The sequence below is a fragment of the Lutjanus erythropterus genome, chromosome 24 (genome assembly GCF_056507025.1).
Source record: "Lutjanus erythropterus isolate fLutEry1 chromosome 24, fLutEry1.hap2, whole genome shotgun sequence".
Taxonomy (NCBI): domain Eukaryota; kingdom Metazoa; phylum Chordata; class Actinopteri; order Lutjaniformes; family Lutjanidae; genus Lutjanus; species Lutjanus erythropterus.
In genome coordinates, this window is record NC_139340.1 from 19,460,001 (window position 1) to 19,487,306 (window position 27,306).

The following is a 27,306-nucleotide window of genomic DNA, read 5'->3' on the forward strand; positions in this document are numbered from 1 at the left end:
CTGAAAAAAGTTAAACTCACAGAGTTCAGCCAGAGGACCTTCAGATGTCTCCACCGTCCCAACAAGAGACATATAGACAAAAGGACCCTCCTGAGGACAGATAAACAATAAACAACAAGCAACCACAGACAGATAAACAATAAACAACAAGCAACCGGAGACGGATAAACAATAAACAACAAGCAACCGGAGACGGATAAACAATAAACAACAAGCAACAATCTCAGTCTGAACATCTGTCAATATTATGAGATTTATACAAAAGTTTAAATGTCAGTTTTTCAAGAAATATCAAAATATTCCACATCATTCCTGCAGTGGATCCATGTAGACAGACAGACAGGCAGACAGACAGGCAGACAGACAGACAGACAGACAGACAGACAGACAGGCAGGCAGGCAGGCAGACAGACAGACAGACAGACAGACAGACAGACAGGCAGGCAGGCAGGCAGGCAGGCAGACAGACAGACAGACAGACAGACAGGCAGGCAGGCAGGCAGGCAGGCAGGCAGGCAGGCAGGCAGGCAGACAGACAGACAGACAGACAGACAGGCAGACAGACAGACAGACAGACAGACAGACAGACAGACAGACAGGCGGGCAGGCAGACAGGCAGATAAAAAACATTAAAAAAACATTAAAACAAACAAATACTGATAGATAATAAACAAAATTCTAATAATAATAATAATGATAATAATAATAAGGTTTGAAAGTGGTTCTGATTGGTCGTACCAGTGTCAGGTGGACGATGACATCGTAGAACAGCCACAGCAGGATCCACCAGTCACCTGCAGACATCTGTCCACCACACCTGTGTGTTAGCAGAGCGGCTGCTAAAATCTGGATGCTACATGCTAACAAAGAAAAGAAGGAGACCAGAGAGAAGCCACCGGGGGGCGTTACTGAGTCCATCTGATGTCATAGGAGGAGGACAAGACAGAGGAGCAAGAGAAGAAGGTGGTGGTACTTTGCCCAGTACAGGTACTACTGGGTTGTAGTCCTGTGTAGTAGTATTGTGCTCAAACAGTACCCTGAATGAAGATCTACCAAACACACCTCACCCTGCCCTCTCTATTGGTCGTGTTGATACTCAGCCCCTCCCCTAAGCTCTCTCATTGGCTCCAGAGAAGAACGCCCGACTCCCTGACCCCGCCCCCTTCCACCAACAGAGGCAGCAGAGGTCAAAGTTCAACAGTCTCAGTACACGCAGTACACTTAGAAAACAGTGATTTTACAGAGTTCAGTAAAGAACAGTGTTTCATAAATGTTCTTGAAATTACAGAAGAATTTCAATAAAATACAATAAACATCATCAACAGTTCTGTTAATTTCATTTTTAAATAAAAAAATCTTCTTTTAGAGATTTTCTGCTTTTCTCGTATGATTCAGCTGCTGAAAAAGAAAGAAATGTTGATAATAAATCTAATGTTTTATTTCAAAACAAAATTCAACAAAAATGAAAAAGTAAAATATCATCAAAGTCAATGAAGTGAAGCAGCTGTTCATCCTCCACACTGCCTATCAATATATTGATCTGTTCACCTTCAATCATTACAAATATAAACACTGAAATCAAAATTATTGACAACTCTCAAGTAAGTTTTTAATTCATGTGTTGACATTCCATTTTGAGTTTATGAAGTATAAATACACAGGTGTATACCACATATAGTACTACAGTACTATACCACATAGTATGTGCTGTATGAAGTAAACTATTTCAAATCAGCTATAACAATACTATGTTGCTCTAATACTGATGTTTCAATAATACAACAATATGTATAACAAATACTTTTACTTTTTATAGTTGAAGTACGTTTTTCAAAACAGTTTTGAATGCAGAACTTTTACTTGTAACTGAGTATTTGTACACATTTTTTAAGTAAATCACAGGATACGTGTTGACAGTAAGTATTCAACACTGTGACAGTTTAGATTTATTCATGTTTTAGTTCCTGAAATCTCAAAAAAGAAAAGTATGAAAAATGGTTTTTTCTGTCCAGACGTCCAACACGTTTCATTAATTTCACTATAAAACAGAAAAGTTGAAATGAGACTCAGAAACATAAATGTGGTCACTCTGGACTTTATTGATTATTGTCAGAGTTCAGGTGAGTTTGGACGAGTCAAACAGGAAGTGTTCTTTGGCAACAGAAAGTTTCCATTTGTGTCAAAATAAAAGAAAAAACAACTTTAAACCTGAAAACAATAAAGTGACAAAACAGTTTGAAACTTAAACAAGAGAGGACACTCTGTGTACAGTTATCAATATTTATCTGTGTAAATAATCAATATGTATATCCATAACTATATATATATGTATATTAATCAATATGTGAATCCTTCTCTCCTCAGTATTTAACTCTGTATTTATCAGTTTATCATCAGTGTTACACTTAATCAATAATTCAGTGAGATTAATAAGCAGGTAAACAAGTTCAACACACAGAAAGTGATCAACTTATTGATCACTGGAAATCAAAAATTCTAATCTTATTAGAAAACATTTCAGATAGCAGACGGGATCATCAAGAAAACATCACAGGAACATTAGTGGAACCACAGGTTCTAAGGTTCCCTGAAGTTTTCCACTAAGTGGAATGTTAGAGGAACCTTTGGGGAACCTTGGAGGAATCGTAGGCAGAGCTTAGTTAAGTCTTAGAGCAACATTTGAGGAACCTAAAGGAATGTTAGAGGAACCTTCTGGGAGTCTGAGGGATCTGCTAGGGGAACTTAAGCACAACTAAAACTTTACCAGAACCGTAGGGAACACTTGGGTAAACACAGTGGAAGCTTAGAGGTGCTTTAATGGAACCGTGAAGATTCTTTGGTTAATGTTTAGCTGACCTTTGAGGAACTTTAGGGGAATGTTTGGGAACCAGTAGTAGAACGTCAGAGGATCTTTAAGTTGATAAAGTTAATATTTTCAGGGGATTGACAGAAATGTTTGGAGAACAAACATTTAGTGTCTTCAGGGTTCTGTTTAGCACCATGTTGAGTTCTGCATGTATACGTTCTTCAGGATGACTGACAGGTACCACTGATGTCAGTGTTACACAGATGTTATTGATCTGATGATTACTGGTTATCATTTTATATCAGCTGTTTTTCAACAACAAAAACAAGAATAAACATTAAAGGAAGCTAAAAGAAACGTTGAACATGAAATTAAAAGCTGTTTTTGTATTTTGGGTTTTCAGATCAGTTGAAGAATATTAAATGTTCAAATTCTTCGACTTCATTCAAAACTTTAACTGAAGAATTGATCTTAACAGAACAGAGAAGAGACGTTAACAGCTCTGAACTTTAACACTTCAACAGTCAGTGAACTCTTCTTCTTCTTCTTCTTCTTCTTCTTCTTCTTCTTCTTCTTCTTCTTCTTCTCTGTGCAGGTTACAGCTTCATCTGTACTGTTCAGACAGCATCATCATCATCATCATCATCATCCACTGGTTTGAGTCCTGGTTTTCTCACTCAGCTGAGGGTAAAAACTTTCTCAGGATATTGTGAGATTTCTTCTGAATTTTTTCACTCCGATAAATGCAAATTAAAAATGTGTGTAAAAAACACGACTAGACGACGTCAGTCTGAACATCATAGAGGAAGAGAAGAAGATTTACCTGAATGTTGAACTGTTCCTTTAATCACTGATCAAATCTGATCAGACTGATAAACTTCCAATCTGACTGTTTAGATCTCCTCCTTTTTCTCCTCTTCTTCTCCTCCCTCCTCTTTCTCCTCCTGACGCAGAGTAGAGGACAGAGCGAACTCTTCACTGACTCCCTCTGACTCCAGTGATACATCCACCGCCACAGCTGGCTCCTCCTCCTCGCTTCCCCATTGTTCCTCCTTCAGCTCCTCCTTCAGCTCCTCCTCCTTCAGCTCCTCCTTCAGCTCCTCCTCCTCCTTCAGCTCCACCTCGACTGGAGCCAGCTGGGCATGGACCTCGGTGAAGGGAACCTCCTGGTTGGTGCTGCTCATCGGGGACAGCTGGACTTCAGCCTCGGTGAAGACGGACTCTTCAGTCTGAGCCGAAACATCTGGAGGCTGAGAGTCAGAGCTGCTGCGAGGCTAAAAACACAGAGTCACAGTTATAACCTCTCAGAGGTCACAGGTCACAGTTATAACCTCTCAGAGGTCACAGGTCACAGTAATAACCTCTCAGAGGTCACAGTAATAACCTCTCAGAGGTCACAGGTCACAGTAATAACATCCTGAAAGTTAGTCAATAAAACTTCCATCCATTGTGTTTGGAGCTGTTTTCCAAATATTTGAGAACAAACACAAACACAAAAGTTCAGGAACCTTCCATGGGAAATGTTAGGGGAACTTTTAGGGGAACATTAAGATAATCTGGAACTGTGACGATTCATGGGTGAAATTCAGAAGAACCAAACATGAAGCTTGGGTCAACTTTAGGGGAATGTTACGGATATAAGAGGAGAACTTTAGGGGAATGTTACGGATATAAGAGGAGAACTTTAGGGGAATGTTACGGATATAAGAGGAGAACTTTAGGGGAATGTTACGGATATAAGAGGAGAACTTTAGGGGAATGTTACGGATATAAGAGGAGAACTTTAGGGGAATGTTACGGATATAAGAGGAGAACTTTAGGGGAATGTTGGGTTACCTAAATATGAGTGTTGGAGAAACCTTGGTAGAACCTTACAGGAACCATAGTGGGAGTGTTAGCAGAACAATACAGGAACTTAGGGGGAACCATGATGGAATCTTAGTGGAATGTTACAGAACCCTGATGTAAACTTAAGAAGGTGTTCATGGAACTTTAGTGGAACCTTACTTCGTACTTAGGGGGAAGCATGGGGTTCATAGAGGAACAAGTTCCATAAACGTGTGGGAACTTTATGGGAAGAAACTTTGGAGAATAATAGCTGAATCTTTGGTAGAAGAACTTTGGTGGAACGTTCCCCTTCACTGAGACTGATCTTCATACCTTCCTGATGCTGAAGGTCAACGGCGAAACCTTCAGACTCGACGTTTTCTGTTTGATCTTCTCTCGCTGCTCCTGAGAAACGATCTTTGTTCCAATCTTTGTCATCTTCTTCTCGATGTTCTGCCTGGAGAACGCCTTCTTCAGGCTGTCCACCTGCACACAGACAGTCAGTTACACCTGTCTGTCTTCACTCAGACAGTCACTTACACCTGTGGTTCTTACCTTCTTCAAACTGGAACGTTTCAGTTTCTCGGCTCTGGATTTCTCCATGTTCTCCAGGTCATGAGGCCACACCTCCTCTTCCTCTAGCTCCGCCTCCAGCCCAACATCCTCATCAGATGATAGGTCGATGGTCTGCAGTCCGCCCTCCTGGGAACGGTTGCCATCGACGGCGCCTGGCGCTGACTCGTCAGCTTCTTCCAAAATCTCATCACGAGGGAACGGAGGAGGATCTTTCACAAAAACACTGGCGGGGATCTCATTTTCCTCCTGAAGGAAATGACAGGAGAACATTAAAGAACCTTCCATGGAAGATGGTAAAGAGACCTTTGTATCTATCTTTACAGGAACTTTGGGGGAACCTTGGAGAAACTTTGGGGAAACATTAGGAGATTGTTAGGGGCAAGAGCAGAATATTAGGGGAACTTGAGAGAAACTTTGGATCCTGCATAGAACATCAGTATATCTTTAGATGACTGACAGGAAAAAATTAGGAGAACCTTGGCAAAACGTATGGGGAATGGTAGAGGAATGTTGAGGGAACGTCAGGGTTATCATAGAGAAATTCTCAGAGAACATACGGGGTAAGGAAACCATACAAACATGTTGGGGGAACTTTAGTTTAATGTAATAGAAATCTGAAAGGAACTTTAAAGGCACCTTGGGAGAACCTTAAGGAATGTTAGAGGAATTTGAGGGGAACCTGAAATGTGGAACATTTCCTCTGCACCCTGAACAATAGTGGGGTTCTGGTCAGGGTTCTGCATGGTACAGCTTTCGTGTAATTTGGTCCCTTACAGTCCTTTCACAATAAAATCAATCATAATAATTAAATCCTTATCAGTTTATTATTTAGAACTACAGATCAGGGCAGTTCTTTAAGGAGGTTCTACTTAAATCCAGTATCCTTTGTTTTCATTCAGTGTGTGAACAGGGCTGTCCAAATACTTTTGTCCATGCAGTAGTATACAGTATATGTAAACAGAGTTGTAGTACAAAGACACAAAGAGCAGGAGGTGAAAGGGTTAAAAAAGCTGAGCTGATGAAGAACCACACCCACTGAGGAATTCTGGGTATTTTAGGGAGGACAGGAATGTTGGGAAACACACTGGTACTGCAGTACAACAAACTAATACTGCAATACTGACAAGCTTCTGAAAAAACATGGACAGTAATAATACAGAGTGCTACCACAGTAATACACACTGGTACTGCAGTAATACACACTCATACTTCAGTACTTCAGGACAAGCTGCTGAAAAAAACATGGACAGTAAGCACAGATGTAGAATTAAAGTAATATTACTAATACTATTACTACAGTAGTACTACAGGACAGTGAGCAGCTCAGCTGTTACTTGTGTTTGTTTCTGATGTTTATAAACAGATTCTTTGTGTAAAACAAATAAAAACAGAAAACAATTTTTCCACCTATATTTATCTGAATTCAGCAAAAAAACAAGATAGTTAATGTTCAAACTGATCAACTTTATTGTTTTTTGTAAACAGTCATGAACGACACTGAGGACACTAACTGTTGACGTTTTGGAAGTGATAGAAGACTCTCTATATATAAACATATATCATATATATATATATATATATATATATATATATGATATATATATATATATATATATATATATATATATATATATATATATATATATATATATATATATCATATGTATATATATATATATGATATATGCCTCTGTTGTTGTATTTTGTGTTCTCTCTTTTATTTTGAAGACACGCTGTTGGGACACGTCCACAATGTGTCTCAGCATCGTCTTGATGAAAGACACGTCATGGATGGCAGCATATGTCGCTCCAAATACCTCGATACATCAGCTGGGGACAATCTGGACGGTCCTTTTCCTCTTCAGCCCGGAGGACACGACGTCCATGATCAGTGAAAACAGTCTGAGATGTGGACTCGTCAGACCACAGGACACTTGTCCTCTTTGCGTCCGTCCGTCTCAGCTGAGCTCTGGTCCAGAGACGTCTGCAGTGTCTCTGGATGTTGTTGATGTCTTTGTCTTTGAGTCTGAACTCACATTTGTAGATGCAGAGACAAACTGTGTCCCTGAGTCCATGTAGTGTCCTTTATACACTGATGAGGGTTTTTAATGCAGCGCTGCCTGAGGGGTCAAAGGTCACAGACAGTCTGTTGGTTCTCAGAGATTCTCTGGATTCTCTGAATCTTTTCATGATATTATGATTGTAGATGATGAAATTTTGTGTTGAGAAACTTTGTTCTTAAACTGTTGGACTGTTTTTCACAAAGTGGTGAATCTGACCCCGTCCCGTTTCCAGGACGCCCCTTTAATACCCGATCATGATCCTGTCACCTGTTTACCTGAGGAACGTTCCAAACACCTTCCACAGTTTTTTGTTGCTCCTGTCACAACTTTATCGAAACATGTTCAGTAAATTTCAGGATGAGAAAAAACAACAGCTTGAATATTAAATGTCTTCATTGAATTCGATCATCATGTTTTTGCAAATCAATAATATTCAGTATTTGTTCTGAAATCATAGAGGAAATATAAATAAAACTGACATGTTGTTGTAACCATGACAACCAGACCAGATGATAACAGCTCTCTGTGACGTTCTTCATCTCAACTCCTGCAGCAGCTGATGACCAAAGAGGGAGAACGTCACTGACAGAGAACGTTACTGACAGAGAACGTCACTGACAGAGAGAGTTACTGACAGAGAACGTTACTGACAGAGAACGTCACTGACAGAGAACGTTACTGACAGAGAACGTCACTGACAGAGAACGTTACTGACAGAGAGAGTTACTGACAGAGAACGTCACTGACAGAGAACATCACTGACAGAGAACGTTACTGACAGAGAACGTCACTGACAGAGAACATCACTGACAGAGAACGTCACTGACAGAGAACGTTACTGACAGAGAACGTCACTGACAGAGAGAGTCACTGACAGAGAACGTCGCTGACAGAGAACGTCACTGACAGAGAACGTTACTGACAGAGAACGTCACTGACAGAGAGAGTTACTGACAGAGAACGTTATTGACAGAGAGCGTTACTGACAGAGAACGTTACTGACAGAGAACGTCACTGACAGAGAACGTCACTGACAGAGAACATCACTGACAGAGAACGTTACTGACAGAGAACGTTACTGACAGAGAGAGTTACTGACAGAGAGCGTTACTGACAGAGAACGTTACTGACAGAGAGAGTTACTGACAGAGAACGTCACTGACAGAGAACGTCACTGACAGAGAACGTCACTGACAGAGAACGTTACTGACAGAGAACGTTACTGACAGAGAACGTCACTGACAGAGAACGTTACTGACAGAGAACGTCACTGACAGAGAGAGTCGCTGACAGAGAGCGTTACTGACTGAGAGCGTCACTGACAGAGAACGTTACTGACAGAGAACGTCACTGACAGAGAACGTTACTGACAGAGAACGTCACTGACAGAGAACGTTACTGACAGAGAACGTCACTGACAGAGAGAGTCACTGACAGAGAGAGTCGCTGACAGAGAGCGTTACTGACAGAGAACGTCACTGACAGAGAACGTTACTGACAGAGAACGTTACTGACAGAGAACGTCACTGACAGAGAACGTTACTGACAGAGAACGTCACTGACAGAGAGAGTCACTGACAGAGAACGTTATTGACAGAGAACGTCACTGACAGAGAACGTCACTGACAGAGAACGTTACTGACAGAGAACGTCACTGACAGAGAACGTCACTGACAAAGAACGTTACTGACAGAGAACGTCACTGACAGAGAACGTCACTTACAGAGAATGTTACTGACAGAGAACGTCACTGACAGAGAACGTTACTGACAGAGAACGTCACTGACAGAGAACGTTATTGACAGAGAACGTCACTTACAGAGAACGTTACTGACAGAGAGCGTCACTGACAGAGAACGTCACTGACAAAGAACGTTACTGACAGAGAACGTCAATGACAGAGAACGTCACTGACAGAGAGAGTTACTGACAGAGAACGTCACTGACAGAGAACGTTACTGACAGAGAGCGTCACTGACAGAGAACGTCACTGACAGAGAACATCACTGACAGAGAACGTTACTGACAGAGAACGTTACTGACAGAGAGAGTTACTGACAGAGAGCGTTACTGACAGAGAACGTTACTGACAGAGAGAGTTACTGACAGAGAACGTCACTGACAGAGAACGTCGCTGACAGAGAACGTTACTGACAGAGAACGTCACTGACAGAGAACGTTACTGACAGAGAACGTTACTGACAGAGAACGTCACTGACAGAGAACGTTACTGACAGAGAACGTCACTGACAGAGAGAGTCGCTGACAGAGAACGTCGCTGACAGAGAGCGTTACTGACAGAGAACGTCACTGACAGAGAACGTTACTGACAGAGAACGTCACTGACAGAGAACGTTACTGACAGAGAACGTCACTGACAGAGAGAGTCACTGACAGAGAGAGTCGCTGACAGAGAGCGTTACTGACAGAGAACGTCACTGACAGAGAACGTTACTGACAGAGAACGTTACTGACAGAGAACGTCACTGACAGAGAACGTTACTGACAGAGAACGTCACTGACAGAGAGAGTCACTGACAGAGATCGTTATTGACAGAGAACGTCACTGACAGAGAACGTCACTGACAGAGAACGTTACTGACAGAGAACGTCACTGACAGAGAACGTCACTGACAAAGAACGTTACTGACAGAGAACGTCACTGACAGAGAACGTCACTTACAGAGAACGTTACTGACAGAGAACGTCACTGACAGAGAACGTTATTGACAGAGAACGTCACTTACAGAGAACGTTACTGACAGAGAGCGTCACTGACAGAGAACGTCACTGACAGAGAACGTCAATGACAGAGAACGTCACTGACAGAGAGAGTTACTGACAGAGAACGTCACTGACAGAGAACGTTACTGACAGAGAACGTCACTGACAGAGAACGTCGCTGACAGAGAGAGTTACTGACAGAGAACGTTACTGACAGAGAACGTTACTGACAGAGAACGTCACTGACAGAGAACGTCACTGACAGAGAGAGTCACTGACAGAGAACGTCGCTGACAGAGAACGTTACTGACAGAGAACGTCACTGACAGAGAACGTCACTGACAGAGAAAGTCACTGACAGAGAACGTCACTGACAGAGAACGTCACTGACAGAGAGAGTCACTGACAGAGAACGTTACTGACAGAGAACGTCACTGACAGAGAACGTCACTGACAGAGAACGTTACTGACAGAGAACGTTACTGACAGAGAACGTCACTGACAGAGAGAGTCACTGACAGAGAACGTTACTGACAGAGAACGTCACTGACAGAGAACGTCGCTGACAGAGAACGTCACTGACAGAGAACGTCGCTGACAGAGAACGTGACTGACAGAGAACGTCACTGACAGAGAGCGTCACTGACAGAGAACGTCACTGACAGAGAGCGTTACTGACAGAGAACGTCACTGACAGAGAGCGTCACTGACAGAGAACGTCACTGACAGAGAACGTCAATGACAGAGAACGTCACTGACAGAGAGCGTCACTGACAGAGAACGTCACTGACAGAGAACGTCACTGACAGAGAACGTTACTGACAGAGAGCGTCACTGACAGAGAACGTCACTGACAGAGAACGTCAATGACAGAGAACGTCACTGACAGAGAACGTCACTGACAGAGAACGTCACTGACAGAGAGCGTCACTGACAGAGAACGTCACTGACAGAGAGCGTCACTGACAGAGAACGTCACTGACAGAGAGCGTCACTGACAGAGAACGTCACTGACAGAGAACGTCAATGACAGAGAACGTCACTGACAGAGAACGTCACTGACAGAGAACGTTACTGACAGAGAGCGTCACTGACAGAGAACGTCACTGACAGAGAACGTCACTGACAGAGAACGTCACTGACAGAGAACGTTACTGACAGAGAACGTCAATGACAGAGAACGTCACTGACAGAGAGCGTCACTGACAGAGAACGTCACTGACAGAGAACGTCACTGACAGAGAGCGTCACTGACAGAGAACGTCACTGACAGAGAACGTCACTGACAGAGAACGTTACTGACAGAGAAAGTCACTGACAGAGAGAGTTACTGACAGAGAACGTCACTGACAGAGAACGTTACTGACAGAGAACGTCACTGACAGAGAACGTCACTGACAGAGAACGTTACTGACAGAGAAAGTCACTGACAGAGAACGTCACTGACAGAGAACGTCAATGACAGAGAACGTCACTGACCTGGAAGATGAGGACCTTGAAGTTGTTTCTGTTGATCAGGTGGGCGTGGTTTGCCTCCAGCTTCTTCACCTGGACACCCTGACGCTCCATCTTATCACGAACCTGCAGAAGCAGCACAGGTGAGTCTTGTACGTCTTGACGTCTCTCAGCCTTTGAAAAAGGTCTGGTTCCATACATGCATTTCTTTAAACCAATCAGAAACATAGTAATGTGTGGAGGAGGAACTTGTGTGGGTGGAGCTGGAGGTGGAGGTGAGCTCTGGTTTTAATACGACTACATCCCTGCAGAAGAAAAGATAACAGCTTTTAGCTCGTTGCTACTATTAGCATCCAAGGTGCTAATTGATCATTTTCAGCACGTAGGATGCAACTAGGGGGTTGTTGTTGTTGTTGTTGTTGTTGTTGTTGTTGTTGTTTCCCAGGAAGTGATAGGGGACGTCGCAATACCACTTGAAGCAAGCGACCAATGGCAGGACCTACATCTGCAGTGTGCATCTGGTGAGTCAGAGTACAATCTACCCATCATGTGACAGGAAGTATGATGATGTCAGCAGTCTGTACCTCCTTCATGGTGACGGACAGTTTACGGCTCTTGTCCAGCAGTTTGCTGACGGTGTTGGACGTGTGACTGTGACTCTTGGACAGTTTGGTCATATCAGCCTGGATCCCTCTGACCACACCCTCCATCTCTACCTGGTGCACCTGAAACACAACCAGCATCCAATCACACATCAGCTGGAGTTCAGAGAAGTTCGACTCGATGTGGACAGCCAATCAGCTGCTTCAGATTCTAATGTCACTGGATATTAATTCATTTGTCACATGACGAGTCAGTGAACTGTAGCTAACCGCTAACATGCTAGCTGACCAGGATCATGCTAATCAGTTTCTCTGTAGACATCTTTATCTCTTTCTTCTGTGATAATCAATAAGTCTCCACATTTTTTAAACGCTGTGTTAGCATGATGTCCTCGTGTCTCCTGACGGCGTGTTAACGTGTCTCTGAAGCAGGACTTCAGTTAAACTGATCGTGTCAAGAAGGGAACCAGACATTTGTGAAATGATTGATTCTGCACAGTAGCACTAGCATTAAACTAGCTGACTTCATTTCAAGTTTTTAAAATTATCTTCATTTTTTAGCAATTTATTTCAGTCTCAGTCTTTAAAATAGGCAACTTCACCACATGAGAGACGTTTTCTGGAAATCATACGAACATGAGGCAACCATCATCTACAGACCTGGTCATTTTTCAGTTAGGACGCTTCTCATTCTTACCTTCGGACAAAAAGTTAAGAATATTTCCTGGTTGTTTTATTTGTAGTGTTTTAATCACCTCAGTGTCTTAGTTCAGTTACCAACGTTAACTAGCCAGCTAGCAGCTAGCATCATGATCTTCATTCAAACTGCGCAGAAACAAATAAAACTCACTAAAACCGTCTTGACTGGTCTGTCCACTGTCCCGACCAGCAGCCATGTTTGATGACGCTCTACTCTCTCGCTCTTCTGTTGATATTTTCACATGAACTCTCTCTTGTCTCGAAGTAACTAATGGGTTATAAAATATGTGGTTCGATCATGATGTATGTCCCAGTGTCCCTCCGGATTTTCCCTGTCCATTGTCTTTTCATTTGCAGATCAATTTGAGAAACAGTGAAATGTTAACAATTTGCTAGATTCTTTATCTGACTTCCAGCGTGGAACACGGCAGAACGTTTGAGTGCATGTTAGTGTTTGTTAGCAGAAGCTAACAGTAGAGTTCATAACCAGATGCTAACAGCTGTGGTCTCTAACAGAAGCTAACGGCGCTCTTTGTTAGCAGAAGCTAGCGAGCGAAATGTAAAACCCAGAGTTTCTCAGAGTTTTCACTAAACCTTTGTGTTACTTTGTGAGACCAGAGCCAGTTTGACAGAAAACCAGTTCTGACATGTTATAAAGGATCAGAGTGAAAACATGAAGCAGCTCCAGTGACGCTTTGGTTAAAATGCAGCCAAAGTTCAAAGTTAAGATAAATCTGTTCTCTGTTTCTCTGTCAGCAGACAGTTTTAGCTGAAGCGTCTTAATATGACTAATATGTGAGGAATGTAGACTCACAGCAGAGTCACACATCTGCTAACCAGCATATACATGTGATATTTCATAAAACAGAGAGAAACACAGACTGAGGACAGAGAGACAACTTAAAGAGTCAACAAGACGAGGACTGACTGGTCTGTAGCATTAAAATCATTCTCTAAGTGACAAAACGTATTCAATCCAACAGAGGCAAATCTTCAGGTTTTTTTGAATAGAATTTGGTTTGTAAAGTTTTTCTGAATCAGGAAACGCTGAGCTTTGCATCGTCTCCTTAACTGCTTACAGGAAAACGTCATTAACTGTAACTGTGTTCAAGTGAAAAAGTGGAATTTGGTTTGTTTTTTCTCGGCCTGGAAACTTGTTGCCTCATGTTTTGGTGTCTGTACTGGTGTCTGTACTGGTGTCTGTACTGGTGTCTGTACTGGCCCCACCCCCAGCTCACCTCCATCTTGTTCTGGTTCTCCTGCACGGCGTCCAGCATGTTGACCAGTTTGTCCAGCAGCGTGAGGACAGTAATGGCATTAACGGGACCCTGACTCATCGCTTCGGGGTCGAAACCTGTCAGGGGGGATGAGGGGGAGGCCTGGTTCTCCACCTGTTGGGCCAGCTGGTCCAGCTGGTCCTGGTTCTGGGGAGGGACCACTAGGTCCTGGCTCTGGTGGGTCTCAGTGGTCACCATGATAACACTGTCCTCGCACATCAACTCTGAAGCAAACCAGAAAAACTCCAGAAATGGTTTCTGCTGCAGGAAAACTCTGGGACCTCGCCCTCCTTCCCTCTGTGTGTGTGTGTGTGTGTGTGTGTGTGTGTGTGTGCTGCACTCTGATTGGTTGGCTCAGAGGAAAACTTTCCGTCCAACTTCCCGACTGTGGAAACACCTTTAACTCCTTCACTGCCACAGAGAATTCAATAGCTCTGTGTCAGTGACTTTAAAAATAGACAGACTGCACCTTTAAAGCTCGAATACAACACAATAATACAACTGTCTGTCAAAACAAACACAGGAAATCACAGACACATTCAATAAATCAAAATATCAATACAGTTAAATCAACAGAAGATAAAATGTAACATCAATAGAAAAAAATAGAAAATACAACATTAAATGTGTAGAGTGGAAGTCTGATCACACCTGAACTTAAATCAATCAATCAATCAATCAATCAAATAATCAGATAACATCACATCTGTGAACTTTGTGTTGAAAGTGAAGGGGTTAATTCTCTCTGCAGCTTTCAGCCTGAAGCCCACACCCAGAGGGGAGTGGTCTGTTACCATGACGACGTGGAAGGAGAGGTCTGTTACCATGACGACTGTGTGTGTGTGTTTCATGTTTTTGAGGTGAAGTCATCTGGAAGGAAAGCTCTCTCTCTCTCTCTGTTCCGCTCTTTGTGGTAAGGTCTCTCGCCCTCACATTAGTCCTCTGACATGAAAAGACTGTTGTACTGCACAAAAACAACATTTATAACAGCTTATAACAGCTTATAACAGCTTATAACAGTTTATAACAGCTTATAACAGCTCATGACCAGGATTCACTGGCTGACAGTTTTGTAGAAACATGAAACATTTCAAGTGACGGGCTGATTTGTGCTCGTCAGGATGTTCTCACTCCTGGTTCTTTGTTTGCTCTCTAAATGAGGATCTTAAAACATCACAAGTTTGACTGCAGTTTGAGGAGAACGTGACACAGAACCTTCTAAACTCTTAGGGATAAAAGGTGGGAACCTTAGGGCAATGAAAGAACCCTGGGAGGATCTTAATGGAACTGCAGTGGAACCTCAGGGTAAGCTTAGGGGAATGCTAGGAGAACCGTTGGGGAACTTCAGGGAAATATTAGTGGAACTGAAGAGGAACTGTGGGAGAACCATAGCATTACCTTGAGATTGCTAGAGGATCTCTGAGGAACTCTGAGAGAATCTTAGAGAAACTTAACAGGAACTTTAGGGGAACCTCAGTGGAACCTCAGGAGCGCCTTTAACGTAGAACACTTCTTTAGACTGAGTATAGAGCAGCAGCGTTAGAACATGTAGAACCACAGAACAGTTCTTTAGACTGAGTATAGAGCAGCAGCGTTAGAACATGTAGAACCACAGAACACTTCTTTAGACTGAGTATAGAGCAGCAGCGTTAGAACATGTAGAATGGTTCTGCAGCAGGTCAGAGTGTAAACAGGTGGAAACAGGAAGAGACTCACATCCTGAAGTCAAATAAAGACAATACACTGTGTGTGTGTGTGTGTGTCTGTGTGTGTGTCTGTGTGTGTCTGTGTGTGTGTGTGCACTTCCTTTCTCTCTGGTGTTATTGTGGAACATTAAGAATTCCCTCTGACAGTCTGAGAACATGAAAAGAACAACAGCTTCAGATGAGTCCTCAATGTTCCCCTGAAGAACCCCTTCCATGTTCTTCTGATGAATCTGTTCATTTATGTGTGTAATTCAGGAGGTAACAGTTCTCTTTCTTCATGACAGAACGTATGAGAACTGATGTATATGGATCCTCTGAGGAACACCCTGAGTGTTGAGTCCATGTTCTGAAAAGTCATGATTACTGTGGAATCACACTTTTTATTAAAATGTCTTTTCATATTTTCTACAACCAAGTAACTGATTGAAATAAAATATAATTATCTGAACTAATGAAATGCTAATTTGTTTTAGCCACTCGCCGTCGCTCTGTAGTTTTGGTTTATTTTGTTTGTTCTTTCTATTATTTTTTATTCGTTCTATTCAGTTTGAATGACTTTTTGTTCAAACAGCAGCAGCCAGCAGGTGGCGACAGTGACACCGACTGCTACACAAGACTATACCGTAGAAGAAGAAACAGCTGGCGTTGTGGAGGACATGGTCAGCTGACTGATTCAAAGCTAAAGCTAACACATCATCATCAACCTCATCCGTCCAACATGGCGTTCATCACAGCCAACTGGAACCCGCTGGGAGAAGCTTTTTATCGGTCAGTGTCTCTCTCACCGACACGTCTGTTTTAATGCAGTATGAGCAGAGGCTACTGTCTGTGAGCTGTCTGTTAGCATAATAATCCTGCTGATCATGTGACGCTGCTGACATTAGCTTCATGCTAATGTAATTCCGCTGTGTTAGTTATAGCTGTTAGCAGATGGTCTAACGCTCACAGTCGGTGTTATATTATAAACACGGGCGTTAACGTTAGCACGTTTAATTACACACAGAACAGGTGATGCCAGGTGACTGACTGTCATGACGAACCGAGCAGAAGACTGTGACCAATCAGAATCAGAGTCCAGTCAGGTTCATGAGCGGTGATACTTTAAATGAGAAACACCGCAATATTAAATTGAATAAATTTTGACTGGAGTTTCGTTGAACACAACGACAATCACACAAAAATCTACAATGACAAGTTCATAACAGACTGAAATGAACATTTGTCCCGATGCACTGACACGATGTGTGTTTATGTTTGTGTGTGTGTGTGTGTGTGTGTGTGTGTGTGTGTGTGTGTGTGTGTGCAGTAAAACGGAGCTGTATGAGATGTGTTGGAATTTGAGAGATGGACTTAGAGACTGTCTGGTGGCTGCAGCTCCATATGGAGGACCAATAGGTACACACACACACGCACACACGCACACACACACACACACACGTTGAGTAGTTTGACATTCTGTTGTTGCAAATCAAAAATAACTGAACATAAAAATATGATGTAATATTTTTAACTGATGATGAATCAGCTCCATTTCTTAAACAAAAGAAAAATAAGTGTCTGTCTGTCTGTGTCATTCTGTCTGTCTGTGTCTGTCTGTCTGTCTGTCTGTCTGTGTCATTCTGTCTGTCTGTCTGTCTGTCTGTCTGTCTGTGTCATTCTGTCTGTTTGTCTGTCTGTCTGTCTGTGTCATTCTGTCTGTCTGTCTGTCTGTCTGTCTGTGTGTCTGTCTGTGTGTCTGTCTGTCTGTCTGTCTGTGTCTGTCTGTCTGTCTCGTAGCTCTTCTCAGAGAACCTCACAGACGTTCTCCCAGTTCTCGGCCTCAGTTAGAGATTTATTCTGCGTCTGGAGTCCCCATCACCAGTTTCCCGGTAAATATTCACCTCGTCAGTAACCAATCAGATTCGTGTTCTCTGCAGTACTGTGTACTTATATTTTGTGTAGTATTAGTGTAGGAGCCTCTATATTACCAGATAGAATGATATGTTATGTCTCAAAATATCATTAATGTTTGACTGTCTGTAATGAGTTGTCTCTCTCTCTCTCTGTACCTGTCTGTCTGTCTGTCTGTCTGTCTGTCTGTCTGTCTGTCTGTCTATAAGTGGAAGAGTGGTCCTGTAGTCCAGTTGGGTTGGACAGTCTGTGATGAGCTGTTGTGTATCCAGGAGGACGGATCGGTTCTGATCTACGACCTGTTTGGATCATTCAAGAGACACTTCAGTATGGGACAGGTCCGTCTGTTAACTAGTTAACTAACAAATCCAGTGTGGGACAGGTCCGTCTGTCAACTAGTTAACTAACAAATCCAGTGTGGGACAGGTCCGTCTGTTAACTAGTTAACTAACAAATCCAGTGTGGGACGGGTCCGTCTGTCAACTAGTTAACTAACAAATCCAGTGTGGGACAGGTCCGTCTGTTAACTAGTTAACTAACAAATCCAGTGTGGGACAGGTCCGTCTGTCAACTAGTTAACTGACAAATCCAGTGTGGGACGGGTCACTAGATGAGCTGACACAGTCTCTTGCTGTGAACAGGAAGTTGTCCAGAGTCAGGTGTTGGAAGCCAAAGTGTTCCACTCTCCTTATGGAACAGGCATTGCCATAGTAACGGGGTCCTCCCGCTTCACCTTGGCAACCAACATTGATGACCTGAAGCTCCGGAGGTTACCTGAAGTCCCAGGTAACATGTGTCTCACCTCAAAGTTTATTCAGTGGTTTATAATGAAATCTTTCTGACTGACCTGTCTCTCTGTCTCTCTGACCTGTCTGTCCTCAGGTCTGCAAGGGAAGCCGTCCTGCTGGGTCGTCCTCACTCAGGACAGACAGACCAAAGTCCTCCTGTCCAATGGACCTGAACTCTACATCCTGGACAACACGTCCTGCACTGCTGTGGTGAGACAATTAGAGACACAGACAGGTAGACAGAGTGGCAGACAGGTAGAGAAAGAGACAGATAAGTGGACAGACGAGTAACCTCACCCTTCTATCTTTCTGCCTGTCTGTCTGTCATTAGTGTCCACAACATTTCAGTCTTCAAGCCAGCATTATCATCTATATGTCTTTGTCTTTTAGCTTTACAGACAGGTAATGTCATCTGTCTGTCTTTCTGCTTGTCTGTCTGCAGTGTCCTCCAGGGTTTGGTCCTCAGGCCGGCAGTATCGTCTACATGTCTGTGTCTTTCAGCTACAAATACCTGGCCCTCTTCACTGACACTGGACACCTTTGGACAGGCTCCTCCCACCTGCAGGTGAGCTGCTCCTCTGTTCAATCAGCTGTCTGATAAAACATGAGGGGGTGGAGTCTGTGTTGATGATTGTCAGGTGATTCTGTGTCTGCAGGACAAACTGAGTGAAGTGGACACCAAGAAAACGACACCTCCCAAACAGATGGTCTGGTACGTATACCTGTCTACCTGTCTGCCCGTCCCTCTCTCTCTGTTTACATGTCTCTCTTTCTTTGTACCTGGTTATCCACCAGTTTACCTGTCTCTCTCCCTGTCATTGTCTGTCCATTCACCTGTCTGACTATGTGTACCTGTCCAGGTGTCGCAGACCGAAGAGTCAGCAGCCGTCTGTGGTGCTGATGTGGGACAGACTCCTCCTGGTGGCTGGAGTTTGTAACGACACCATCCAGTATCCTTTAAACCAGTATATACTGGAACCACAGACCAGTTGTGCAGTCAGCTGATGTTTGACCCCAGTTTAACCCTTGACCACTGACCTCAGGTTCCCAGTCGAGGATCACAGCGTTCTGGTTGGAGAGCTGGATGGAGTTCGGATAATCAGCTCAACCAATCAGGAGCTACTTCAGGAGGTTCCTTTGGTCTGTCAGGACATCTTCAAGATCGCTTCCATGGCTCCTGGAGCTCTGCTGCTGGAGGCCCACAGGGAGTACGAGGTCAGAACACCTGTCTGTCTGTCAGCACACCTGTCTGTCTGTCGGAACACCTGTCTGTCTGTCAGCACACCTGTCTGTCTGTCAGCACACCTGTCTGTCTGTCGGAACACCTGTCTGTCTGTCAGCACACCTGTCTGTCTGTCAGCACACCTGTCTGTCTGCCGGAACACCTGTCTGTCTGCCTGTCTGTCAGAACACCTGTCTGTCTGTCGGAACACCTGTCTGTCTGTCGGAACACCTGTCTGTCTGTCAGAACACCTGTCTGTCTGTCAGCACACCTGTCTGTCTGTCAGCACACCTGTCTGTCTGTCGGAACACCTGTCTGTCTGCCGGAACACCTGTCTGTCTGCCTGTCTGTCAGAACACCTGTCTGTCTGTCGGAACACCTGTCTGTCTGTCAGCACACCTGTCTGTCTGTCGGCACACCTGTCTGTCTGTCGGAACACCTGTCTGTCTGTCAGCACACCTGTCTGTCTGTCAGCACAACTGTCTGTTTGTCGGAACACCTGTCTGTCTGTCGGAACACCTGTCTGTCTGTCGGAACACCTGTCTGTCTGTCAGCACACCTGTCTGTCTGCCTGTCTGTCAGAACACCTGTCTGTCTGTCGGAACACCTGTCTGTCTGTCAGCACACCTGTCTGTCTGTCAGCACACCTGTCTGTCTGCCTGTCTGTCGGAACACCTGTCTGTCTGTCAGCACACCTGTCTGTCTGTCAGTACACCTGTCTGTCTGTCGGAACACCTGTCTGTCTGTCAGCACACCTGTCTGTCTGTCGGAACACCTGTCTGTCTGTCAGCACACCTGTCTGTCTGTTGGAACACCTGTCTGTCTGTCAGCACACCTGTCTGTCTGTCGGCACACCTGTCTGTCTGTCAGCACACCTGTTTGTCTGTCAGCACACCTGTCTGTCTGTCAGCACACCTGTCTGTCAGCACACCTGTCTGTCTGTCGGAACACCTGTCTGTCTGTCGGAACACCTGTCTGTCTGCCTGTCTGTCAGCACACCTGTCTGTCTGTCAGCACACCTGTCTGTCTGTCAGCACACTTGTCTGTCTGTCAGCACACCTGTCTGTCAGAACACCTGTCTGTCTGTCAGAACACCTGTCTGTCTGTCGGAACACCTGTCTGTCTGTCAGCACACCTGTCTGTCTGTCGGCACACCTGTCTGTCTGTCAGCACACCTGTCTGTCTGTCGGAACACCTGTCTGTCTGTCAGCACACCTGTCTGTCTGTCAGCACACCTGTCTGTCTGTCGGAACACCTGTCTGTCTGTCAGCACACCTGTCTGTCTGTCGGCACACCTGTCTGTCTGTCGGCACACCTGTCTGTCTGTCGGAACACCTGTCTGTCTGTCAGCACACCTGTCTGTCTGTCAGTACACCTGTCTGTCTGTCGGAACACCTGTCTGTCTGTCAGCACACCTGTCTGTCTGTCGGAACACCTGTCTGTCTGTCAGCACACCTGTCTGTCTGTCGGAACACCTGTCTGTCTGTCAGCACACCTGTCTGTCTGTTGGAACACCTGTCTGTCTGTCAGCACACCTGTCTGTCTGTCAGCACACCTGTCTGTCTGTCGGCACACCTGTCTGTCTGTCGGAACACCTGTCTGTCTGTCAGCACACCTGTCTGTCTGTCAGCACACCTGTCTGTCTGTCGGAACACCTGTCTGTCTGCCGGAACACCTGTCTGTCTGCCTGTCTGTCAGAACACCTTTCTGTCTGTCGGAACACCTGTCTGTCTGTCGGAACACCTGTCTGTCTGTCAGCACACCTGTCTGTCTGTCGGCACACCTGTCTGTCTGTCGGAACACCTGTCTGTCTGTCAGCACACCTGTCTGTCTGTCAGCACACCTGTCTGTCTGTCAGCACAACTGTCTGTTTGTCGGAACACCTGTCTGTCTGTCGGAACACCTGTCTGTCTGTCGGAACACCTGTCTGTCTGTCAGCACACCTGTCTGTCTGCCTGTCTGTCAGAACACCTGTCTGTCTGTCGGAACACCTGTCTGTCTGTCAGCACACCTGTCTGTCTGTCAGCACACCTGTCTGTCTGCCTGTCTGTCGGAACACCTGTCTGTCTGTCAGCACACCTGTCTGTCTGTCGGCACACCTGTCTGTCTGTCAGCACACCTGTCTGTCTGTCGGAACACCTGTCTGTCTGTCAGCACACCTGTCTGTCTGTCAGCACACCTGTCTGTCTGTCGGAACACATGTCTGTCTGTCAGCACACCTGTCTGTCTGTCAGCACACCTGTCTGTCTGTCGGCACACCTGTCTGTCTGTCAGCACACCTGTCTGTCTGTCGGAACACCTGTCTGTCTGTCAGCACACCTGTCTGTCAGCACACCTGTCTGTCTGTCGGAACACCTGTCTGTCTGTCGGAACACCTGTCTGTCTGCCTGTCTGTCAGCACACCTGTCTGTCTGTCAGCACACCTGTCTGTCTGTCAGCACACTTGTCTGTCTGTCAGCACACCTGTCTGTCAGAACACATGTCTGTCTGTCAGAACACCTGTCTAACTGACTAAACACCTGTCTGTCTGTCCTTGTGTTTGTGTAGAAGTCCAGTCAGAAGGCTGATGAGTACCTGAGGGAGATCAAGGAGCAAAGCATGCTGGGAGAAGCAGTCAGACAGTGTGTAGAGGCGGCAGGACATGAATATGACACCAACACCCAGAAATCCCTGCTGCGGGTGAGAACTCACATTTTGTTCTGTATCAGTGTTCTTTGGTGGAACACGGCGTGTTCTGCTCTGTAACGCTGTGTTTTGTCCTCCAGGCAGCGTCCTTCGGGAAGTGTTTCCTGACCGACTTCAGTCCGGACGCGTTCGTGTCGACCTGCCGAGAACTGCGAGTGCTGAACGCCGTCAGAGAGAGCGCCGTGGGGCTGCCGCTCACACACACTCAGTATCCTCACACACAGGTGCAGTGTGGGAAATGTAGTGTACACTGGTCTGTGTTTAATCTGGTTAATGAGCTATGACAGCATCATCTGATGTTTGATTACTGACCAATCAGATGTCAGATCAGTCCCCTGTGAGTCACGGTCTCATTCTGTTACCATGGCAACCAGCTCCTTGACGTCTGACCTCAGATTCAAACAGATGACTCTACAGGTGCTGATTGACAGGTGAGTCAGCTCATCCTCCCTGTCGGTGTCTCTCTGTATGTGTGTCTCTCTCACCTGTCTGTTTCTGTGTACCTGTCTGTCTCTCAGGTTGGTGTATCGACAGTTTTATCCGTTAGCGATAGAAATCTGTCGTTACCTGAAGATTCCAGATTATCAAGGAGTCAGCAGAGTCCTCAAACACTGGGCCTCATGCAAGGTAACCGATCTCACAATCGTCCAACCTGACTCCTCCCACCTCACATTACTCACGTGACTCCTCCCACCTCACGTTACTCACACGACTCCTCCCACCTCACGTTACTCACGTGACTCCTCCCACCTCACGTTACTCACACGACTCCTCCCACCTCACGTTACTCACGTGACTCCTCCCACCTCACGTTACTCACATGACTCCTCCCACCTCACGTTACTCACACGACTCCTCCCACTTCACGTTACTCACGTGACTCCTCCCACCTCACGTTACTCACGTGACTCCTCCCACCTCACGTTACTCACGTGACTCCTCCCACCTCACGTTACTCACACGACTCCTCCCACCTCACGTTACTCACACGACTCCTCCCACTTCACGTGACTCCTCCCACCTCACGTTACTCACGTGACTCCTCCCACCTCAGCAGTCTCACCTGGGATACGTTAAATCTGAACCCATTGTGCACACTGCTCCCGTTTCCAGATCGAATGTCACGTTTCGTTAAAACGGTGCACTGCTTTGAGATCCGTTTTCTGGGTTGTGGCGTGCTTCAGGTGTTAGCCAATCAGCAGTGATGTCTTTGTGGACATACCTGTATTACAGTGACAGTAAAGCACAGTGCGCTTGGTTACACAACAGGATGTTCAACGCAGCACCTTTTCTGGTTAAATAACGTGTCCCTCTTTGATGCGTGATGTGGTTCAGGTGCAACAGAAGGACCTATCAGATGAGGCCATAGCCCGAGCCGTGTGTGCAAAGGTGGGAGACTCACCTGGTGTCTCTTATTCGCACATAGCAGCTAAAGCTTATGAATGTGGACGCACAGAGCTCGCTATCAAGGTAACGCAAAGCATGACATCATAAACAGTATTTCCATCAGTATTTATACTTTTCTGTGGCACCAACTGTCCTTAAACATGAAGGACGCTGGTGGAAAAACTCCTGCTGTGTCCCTGATGGGACAAATATTTAACTTCCTGTGAACTGTGGAGACAGTTTGAGTGTTTTCTCTTCACTTCTGTCAGTTGTTGGTCTGTGGTTGGATAAGATTTTAGATTTTACAGCATTTATTGTCTGTCAGTTGTTGGACTTCGAGGCTCGGTCTGGAGAACAAGTTCCTCTGCTGTTGAAGATGAAGAGGAGTCAGTTGGCTCTCAGTAAAGCTGTGGAGAGTGGAGACACTGACCTGGGTGAGTGAGTAAGCCCCTCCCACCACCTGTCTGTCAGGTGGATGATGTCTCACTGATGGTTTCCTGTATTTGCAGTTTACACGGTGGTGACGTACCTGAAGAACGAGATGAACAGAGGAGATTTCTTCATGACACTGAGGAACCAGCCGGTTGCACTCAGCCTCTACAGACAGGTACTCTTCATCTTCATCACCCTCCTCCTCCTCCTAAGACTGTTAGTCTTCATCAGGGTCCCATTGATAATATAGTATATTGATTTGTGTAGCATTATATAAAACAAGAAGTCAACAAAGTGATAATAAACAATAAAATAGAGAAGATAAATGTGTGTCGGTGCAAAATGAGGAAACTAAAACAAGAACAAAGTCCACAGGAAGTCAGAGCTGCTGCTTTTTGTTTTCAGTTTTGTTCTATAACATAAAATCTGTCAGTTAATGAACGGACAGAATAAATCAGCTGTGATGTCTCCCGTCTTCACAATCCGACAGTCTGACAGTTTTAAAAGAAATGGAACGTGGAAAATATATCCTGATTTATTTCTATACTGTCAAACTAAACCTCACTCTTTAAAAGACACCACACAGATTGTTGGAGACATTAAACGTCATCACGCTGAACACGAGTCACTTAATGCCGTTAAAGTCATGTGACCGTGGCTACGCCTTGGTTTTCTAGCCTAATGATGCTAACTTTAGCGTTAGACTACAGCAGCACTGTTTGAATGTGTGTTGTCAGTTCTGTAAGCTGCAGGAACAGGACACTCTGAAGGACCTTTACAACCAGGACGATGATCATCAGGAGCTCGCCAACTACTACGTTACCGCCAGCTACAGAGAAAAGGTACGAAGCCGTGTGATCACAGTGTCCATCTGTCTGTGTAGTTTACTGACTGTCTGTCTTGTGTGCAGAGGTTAGAGAGCCGTCTGTCCCTCCTGCAGAGTGCTGTAGACGAGTACAACAAGGCCAAGAATGAGTTTGCTGCCAAGGTAAAGCTCTCGCTCAGACGGAACACGTTCTAAGATCTAAGATGTTCTAAGACAGCCACATATTAGAACGGAGACCCTCACGGTTACCTGTGTTACTTTTTAGCTTTTTAAAGATGGCTACTGTCTCCTCTTCCTCCTACTGTACAAAAATGTGTCCAAAACATGTCTGATACGAGTGGAGCCATCTTGTTGTGGTGACATCAGAGCCTGTACGGCGGTGATCGGGGGTGGAGCTGCGGTACGGAGGCCTCGTCCACACAGCCTCTGCTGACACGGGCGGGTTTATGAGCTGTACTGCAGCCAGACACCAGGGGGCGTCCAGATGTTATCTTCTTCTTCATCTTTATATATGTCAGTGGTGTAAACAGGGTGTTTCAAGCTCAGGTTCTGGACCTGTTCAGGGTCAGAGGCGCTCAGCTGAGGTTGAAATGACTTGAGACCAGGACCACATGGTGACGTTATTGTGTTCATACAAATGTTGACACGGTTCATTTTGATTAATAATAAACTCATGATGAGGTCATACAGACAGACAGGTGTTATTGATCTATCTGATCACATGACGTTTGTCAGGTAGCTCACCTGGTAGACAGAAAACACAACATCCCAGCTTTTATTGAAATATTCTGTCCTCAGGCCACAGAGGATGAGATGCGTCTCCTTCGTTTCCAACGGAAACTAGATGATGAGAAGGGGGCGGGGCTATTGGGGCTGTCTCTACAGGTACGTAAAGGGGCAGATTGATTATTTTTTTGTCTGGTTCGGTTTGTTGATTAAAATTTCCTGATGTTTGTCTGCAGGCGACGATGGAGGCTCTGCTGGCTTTAGGACTCCACAAACAGGCAGAACAACTTTACAGAGACTTCAGAGTTCCTGACAAAAGGTGATGTCACTGCTCTTTGTGCTGAGATTGGCTGAACAACTCAACTCACCTCACCTGTCTGTGTCTCTCTACCTGTCTGTCTCACCTGTGCAGGTATTGGTGGTTGAAGCTAAAGTCTCTAGCAGAGAAGGAGGAGTGGGAAGAGTTGGAGAAGTTCTCAAAGAGCAAGAAATCTCCTATTGGCTACCTGGTCAGGACAGGCCCCGCCTACTCTTTATTCTGCCTTATCTAATTAATGTTTCTATAACGATAGAACTACATTTCCCATGATTCTCAGTGTCTTCTCTTTCTCAGGCATTTGTTGAAGTTTGCATGAAAAGTAACAACAAGTATGAAGCCAAGAAGTACGTTTCCAAGGTAACACCTGAGCAGAAGGTCAAAGCTCACCTGGCCGTCAGGTAAGGCTCAAACACCTGTGACATCATCAGACAGGTGAGACCTGACCACTCAGGTAACTCTTTGTCTTCTTCTTCCTCTTCAGTGATCTTGAGGGAGCAGCGGACGCTGCCATCGAGCGCAAGAATGAATCAGAGATGGCGGCGGTCCTTTCCAGATGTTCCGCCACTGATCGATCAGTGATTGACAGGTTGAACCGAGCCAGAGCTTCCGCTGCCAAAAAGTGATCCATCATTCAACCATATGTAAAGAGACAGCAGAGGGTCTGCTGCCAAGAAGTGATCCTCAGTTTACAGAGCAACCAGAGTTTGTTTTTCATGTGCTTTACTGTCAGAATGAAGACAGCTGATCAGGTTATTGATCGTTGGTGATAAATGATGATATGATTACTAATCATAAGCTTTCTTCTTCTTTGTTTGGCTGTCAATAAAAACCCTCCAGTGACCACGCAGTCCCTCACTTCCTGTTTTCTCTCTACGTCTTCACATGTAATAAAACAATCATTTAGGAGGAGAAACTGAGAAACAACAACCTAAAAGCCTTTTATTAGTTCAGAAGAACAGTTTCCATTTTTATAGACTTGTGACATTTATTTCTATGGTTTACTTTTTTTTTTTATTGCTTTAGTCTTATTTTTTCTTTGATTCTTTTAATTTGGTTACTTGTTATATTTGTATTTATTGATGTTGTTTTGCGGTTTTGTACTTTTGACACTCTGTCCTGCATTGTGTCTTCTAGTTGTAACTTTATTTTGTTTATATTCACTTCTGACTCCTGGTTTGTTTGTGAAAGCACTTTTGTGAAATCTGCTTATAAAAGGTGCTATTATAAATAAAGTATTATTATTATTATTGTTATCACGACACACAACATACAGTTTTCAATATACTGCGACATACAA

At 44.7% G+C, this 27,306-nt stretch overlaps 3 protein-coding genes and 1 long non-coding RNA gene across 4 annotated transcripts in view; 1 reads left to right on the plus strand and 3 right to left on the minus strand.

Annotated features, from left to right (window-relative positions):
• ebpl (EBP like) overlaps positions 1-1,047 on the minus strand; it is a 2,488-nt gene extending 1,441 nt beyond the window's left edge. The window contains exons 1-2 of the mRNA XM_084713756.1: positions 739-1,047; positions 21-90 (exon numbers count right to left, since the gene is read on the minus strand). Coding sequence (XP_084569882.1) covers positions 21-90; positions 739-918 — 250 coding nt within the window. The 5' untranslated portion in view covers positions 919-1,047. The remainder of the gene's footprint in view (positions 1-20; positions 91-738) is intronic.
• A 2,531-nt stretch (positions 1,048-3,578) lies between these two features.
• cavin2b (caveolae associated protein 2b) lies at positions 3,579-14,354 on the minus strand. Its single transcript, XM_084713998.1, has 6 exons — positions 13,991-14,354; positions 12,036-12,176; positions 11,476-11,577; positions 5,189-5,455; positions 4,967-5,119; positions 3,579-4,080 (listed from the first exon to the last, which is right to left on the minus strand). The coding sequence occupies exons 1-6, from the start codon at positions 14,246-14,248 to the stop codon at positions 3,700-3,702; spliced, it is 1,302 nt and encodes a 433-aa protein (XP_084570124.1). The 5' UTR covers positions 14,249-14,354; the 3' UTR covers positions 3,579-3,699.
• A 1,989-nt stretch (positions 14,355-16,343) lies between these two features.
• On the plus strand, positions 16,344-26,849 carry vps16 (VPS16 core subunit of CORVET and HOPS complexes). The gene is made up of 24 exons (XM_084713795.1): positions 16,344-16,503; positions 17,042-17,130; positions 17,512-17,603; positions 17,835-17,963; positions 18,267-18,411; positions 18,508-18,623; positions 18,856-18,978; positions 19,070-19,125; positions 19,274-19,363; positions 19,457-19,628; positions 22,183-22,314; positions 22,401-22,528; positions 22,716-22,751; positions 22,839-22,947; positions 23,656-23,790; positions 24,032-24,140; positions 24,216-24,313; positions 24,876-24,980; positions 25,049-25,126; positions 25,763-25,849; positions 25,927-26,009; positions 26,103-26,199; positions 26,304-26,407; positions 26,491-26,849. Exons 1-24 carry the CDS (start codon positions 16,454-16,456, stop codon positions 26,630-26,632), a joined length of 2,505 nt encoding a protein of 834 aa, XP_084569921.1. The 5' UTR covers positions 16,344-16,453; the 3' UTR covers positions 26,633-26,849.
• Positions 22,900-23,465, minus strand: LOC146305058 (uncharacterized). Its single transcript, XR_014769294.1, has 3 exons — positions 23,342-23,465; positions 23,127-23,154; positions 22,900-22,986 (listed from the first exon to the last, which is right to left on the minus strand). It is a non-coding gene; the product is annotated as an uncharacterized LOC146305058 (long non-coding RNA).
• Positions 26,850-27,306: the final 457 nt, after the last annotated feature.

Excerpts from the sequence above, each read along its gene's own strand:
- vps16 (XM_084713795.1), top strand. The coding sequence starts at position 16,454 with ATGGCGTTCATCACAGCCAACTGGAACCCGCTGGGAGAAGCTTTTTAT. Across the intron at positions 22,948-23,655 it reads AACACTGGGCCTCATGCAAG|GTGCAACAGAAGGACCTATC; the intron begins GTAACCGATCTC and ends GATGTGGTTCAG. Across the intron at positions 23,791-24,031 it reads GCACAGAGCTCGCTATCAAG|TTGTTGGACTTCGAGGCTCG; the intron begins GTAACGCAAAGC and ends ATTGTCTGTCAG.
- cavin2b (XM_084713998.1), bottom strand. The coding sequence starts at position 14,248 with ATGTGCGAGGACAGTGTTATCATGGTGACCACTGAGACCCACCAGAGC. Across the intron at positions 5,120-5,188 it reads AACGTTCCAGTTTGAAGAAG|GTGGACAGCCTGAAGAAGGC; the intron begins GTAAGAACCACA and ends GTCTGTGTGCAG. Across the intron at positions 4,081-4,966 it reads TGACCTTCAGCATCAGGAAG|CCTCGCAGCAGCTCTGACTC; the intron begins GTATGAAGATCA and ends CTGTGTTTTTAG.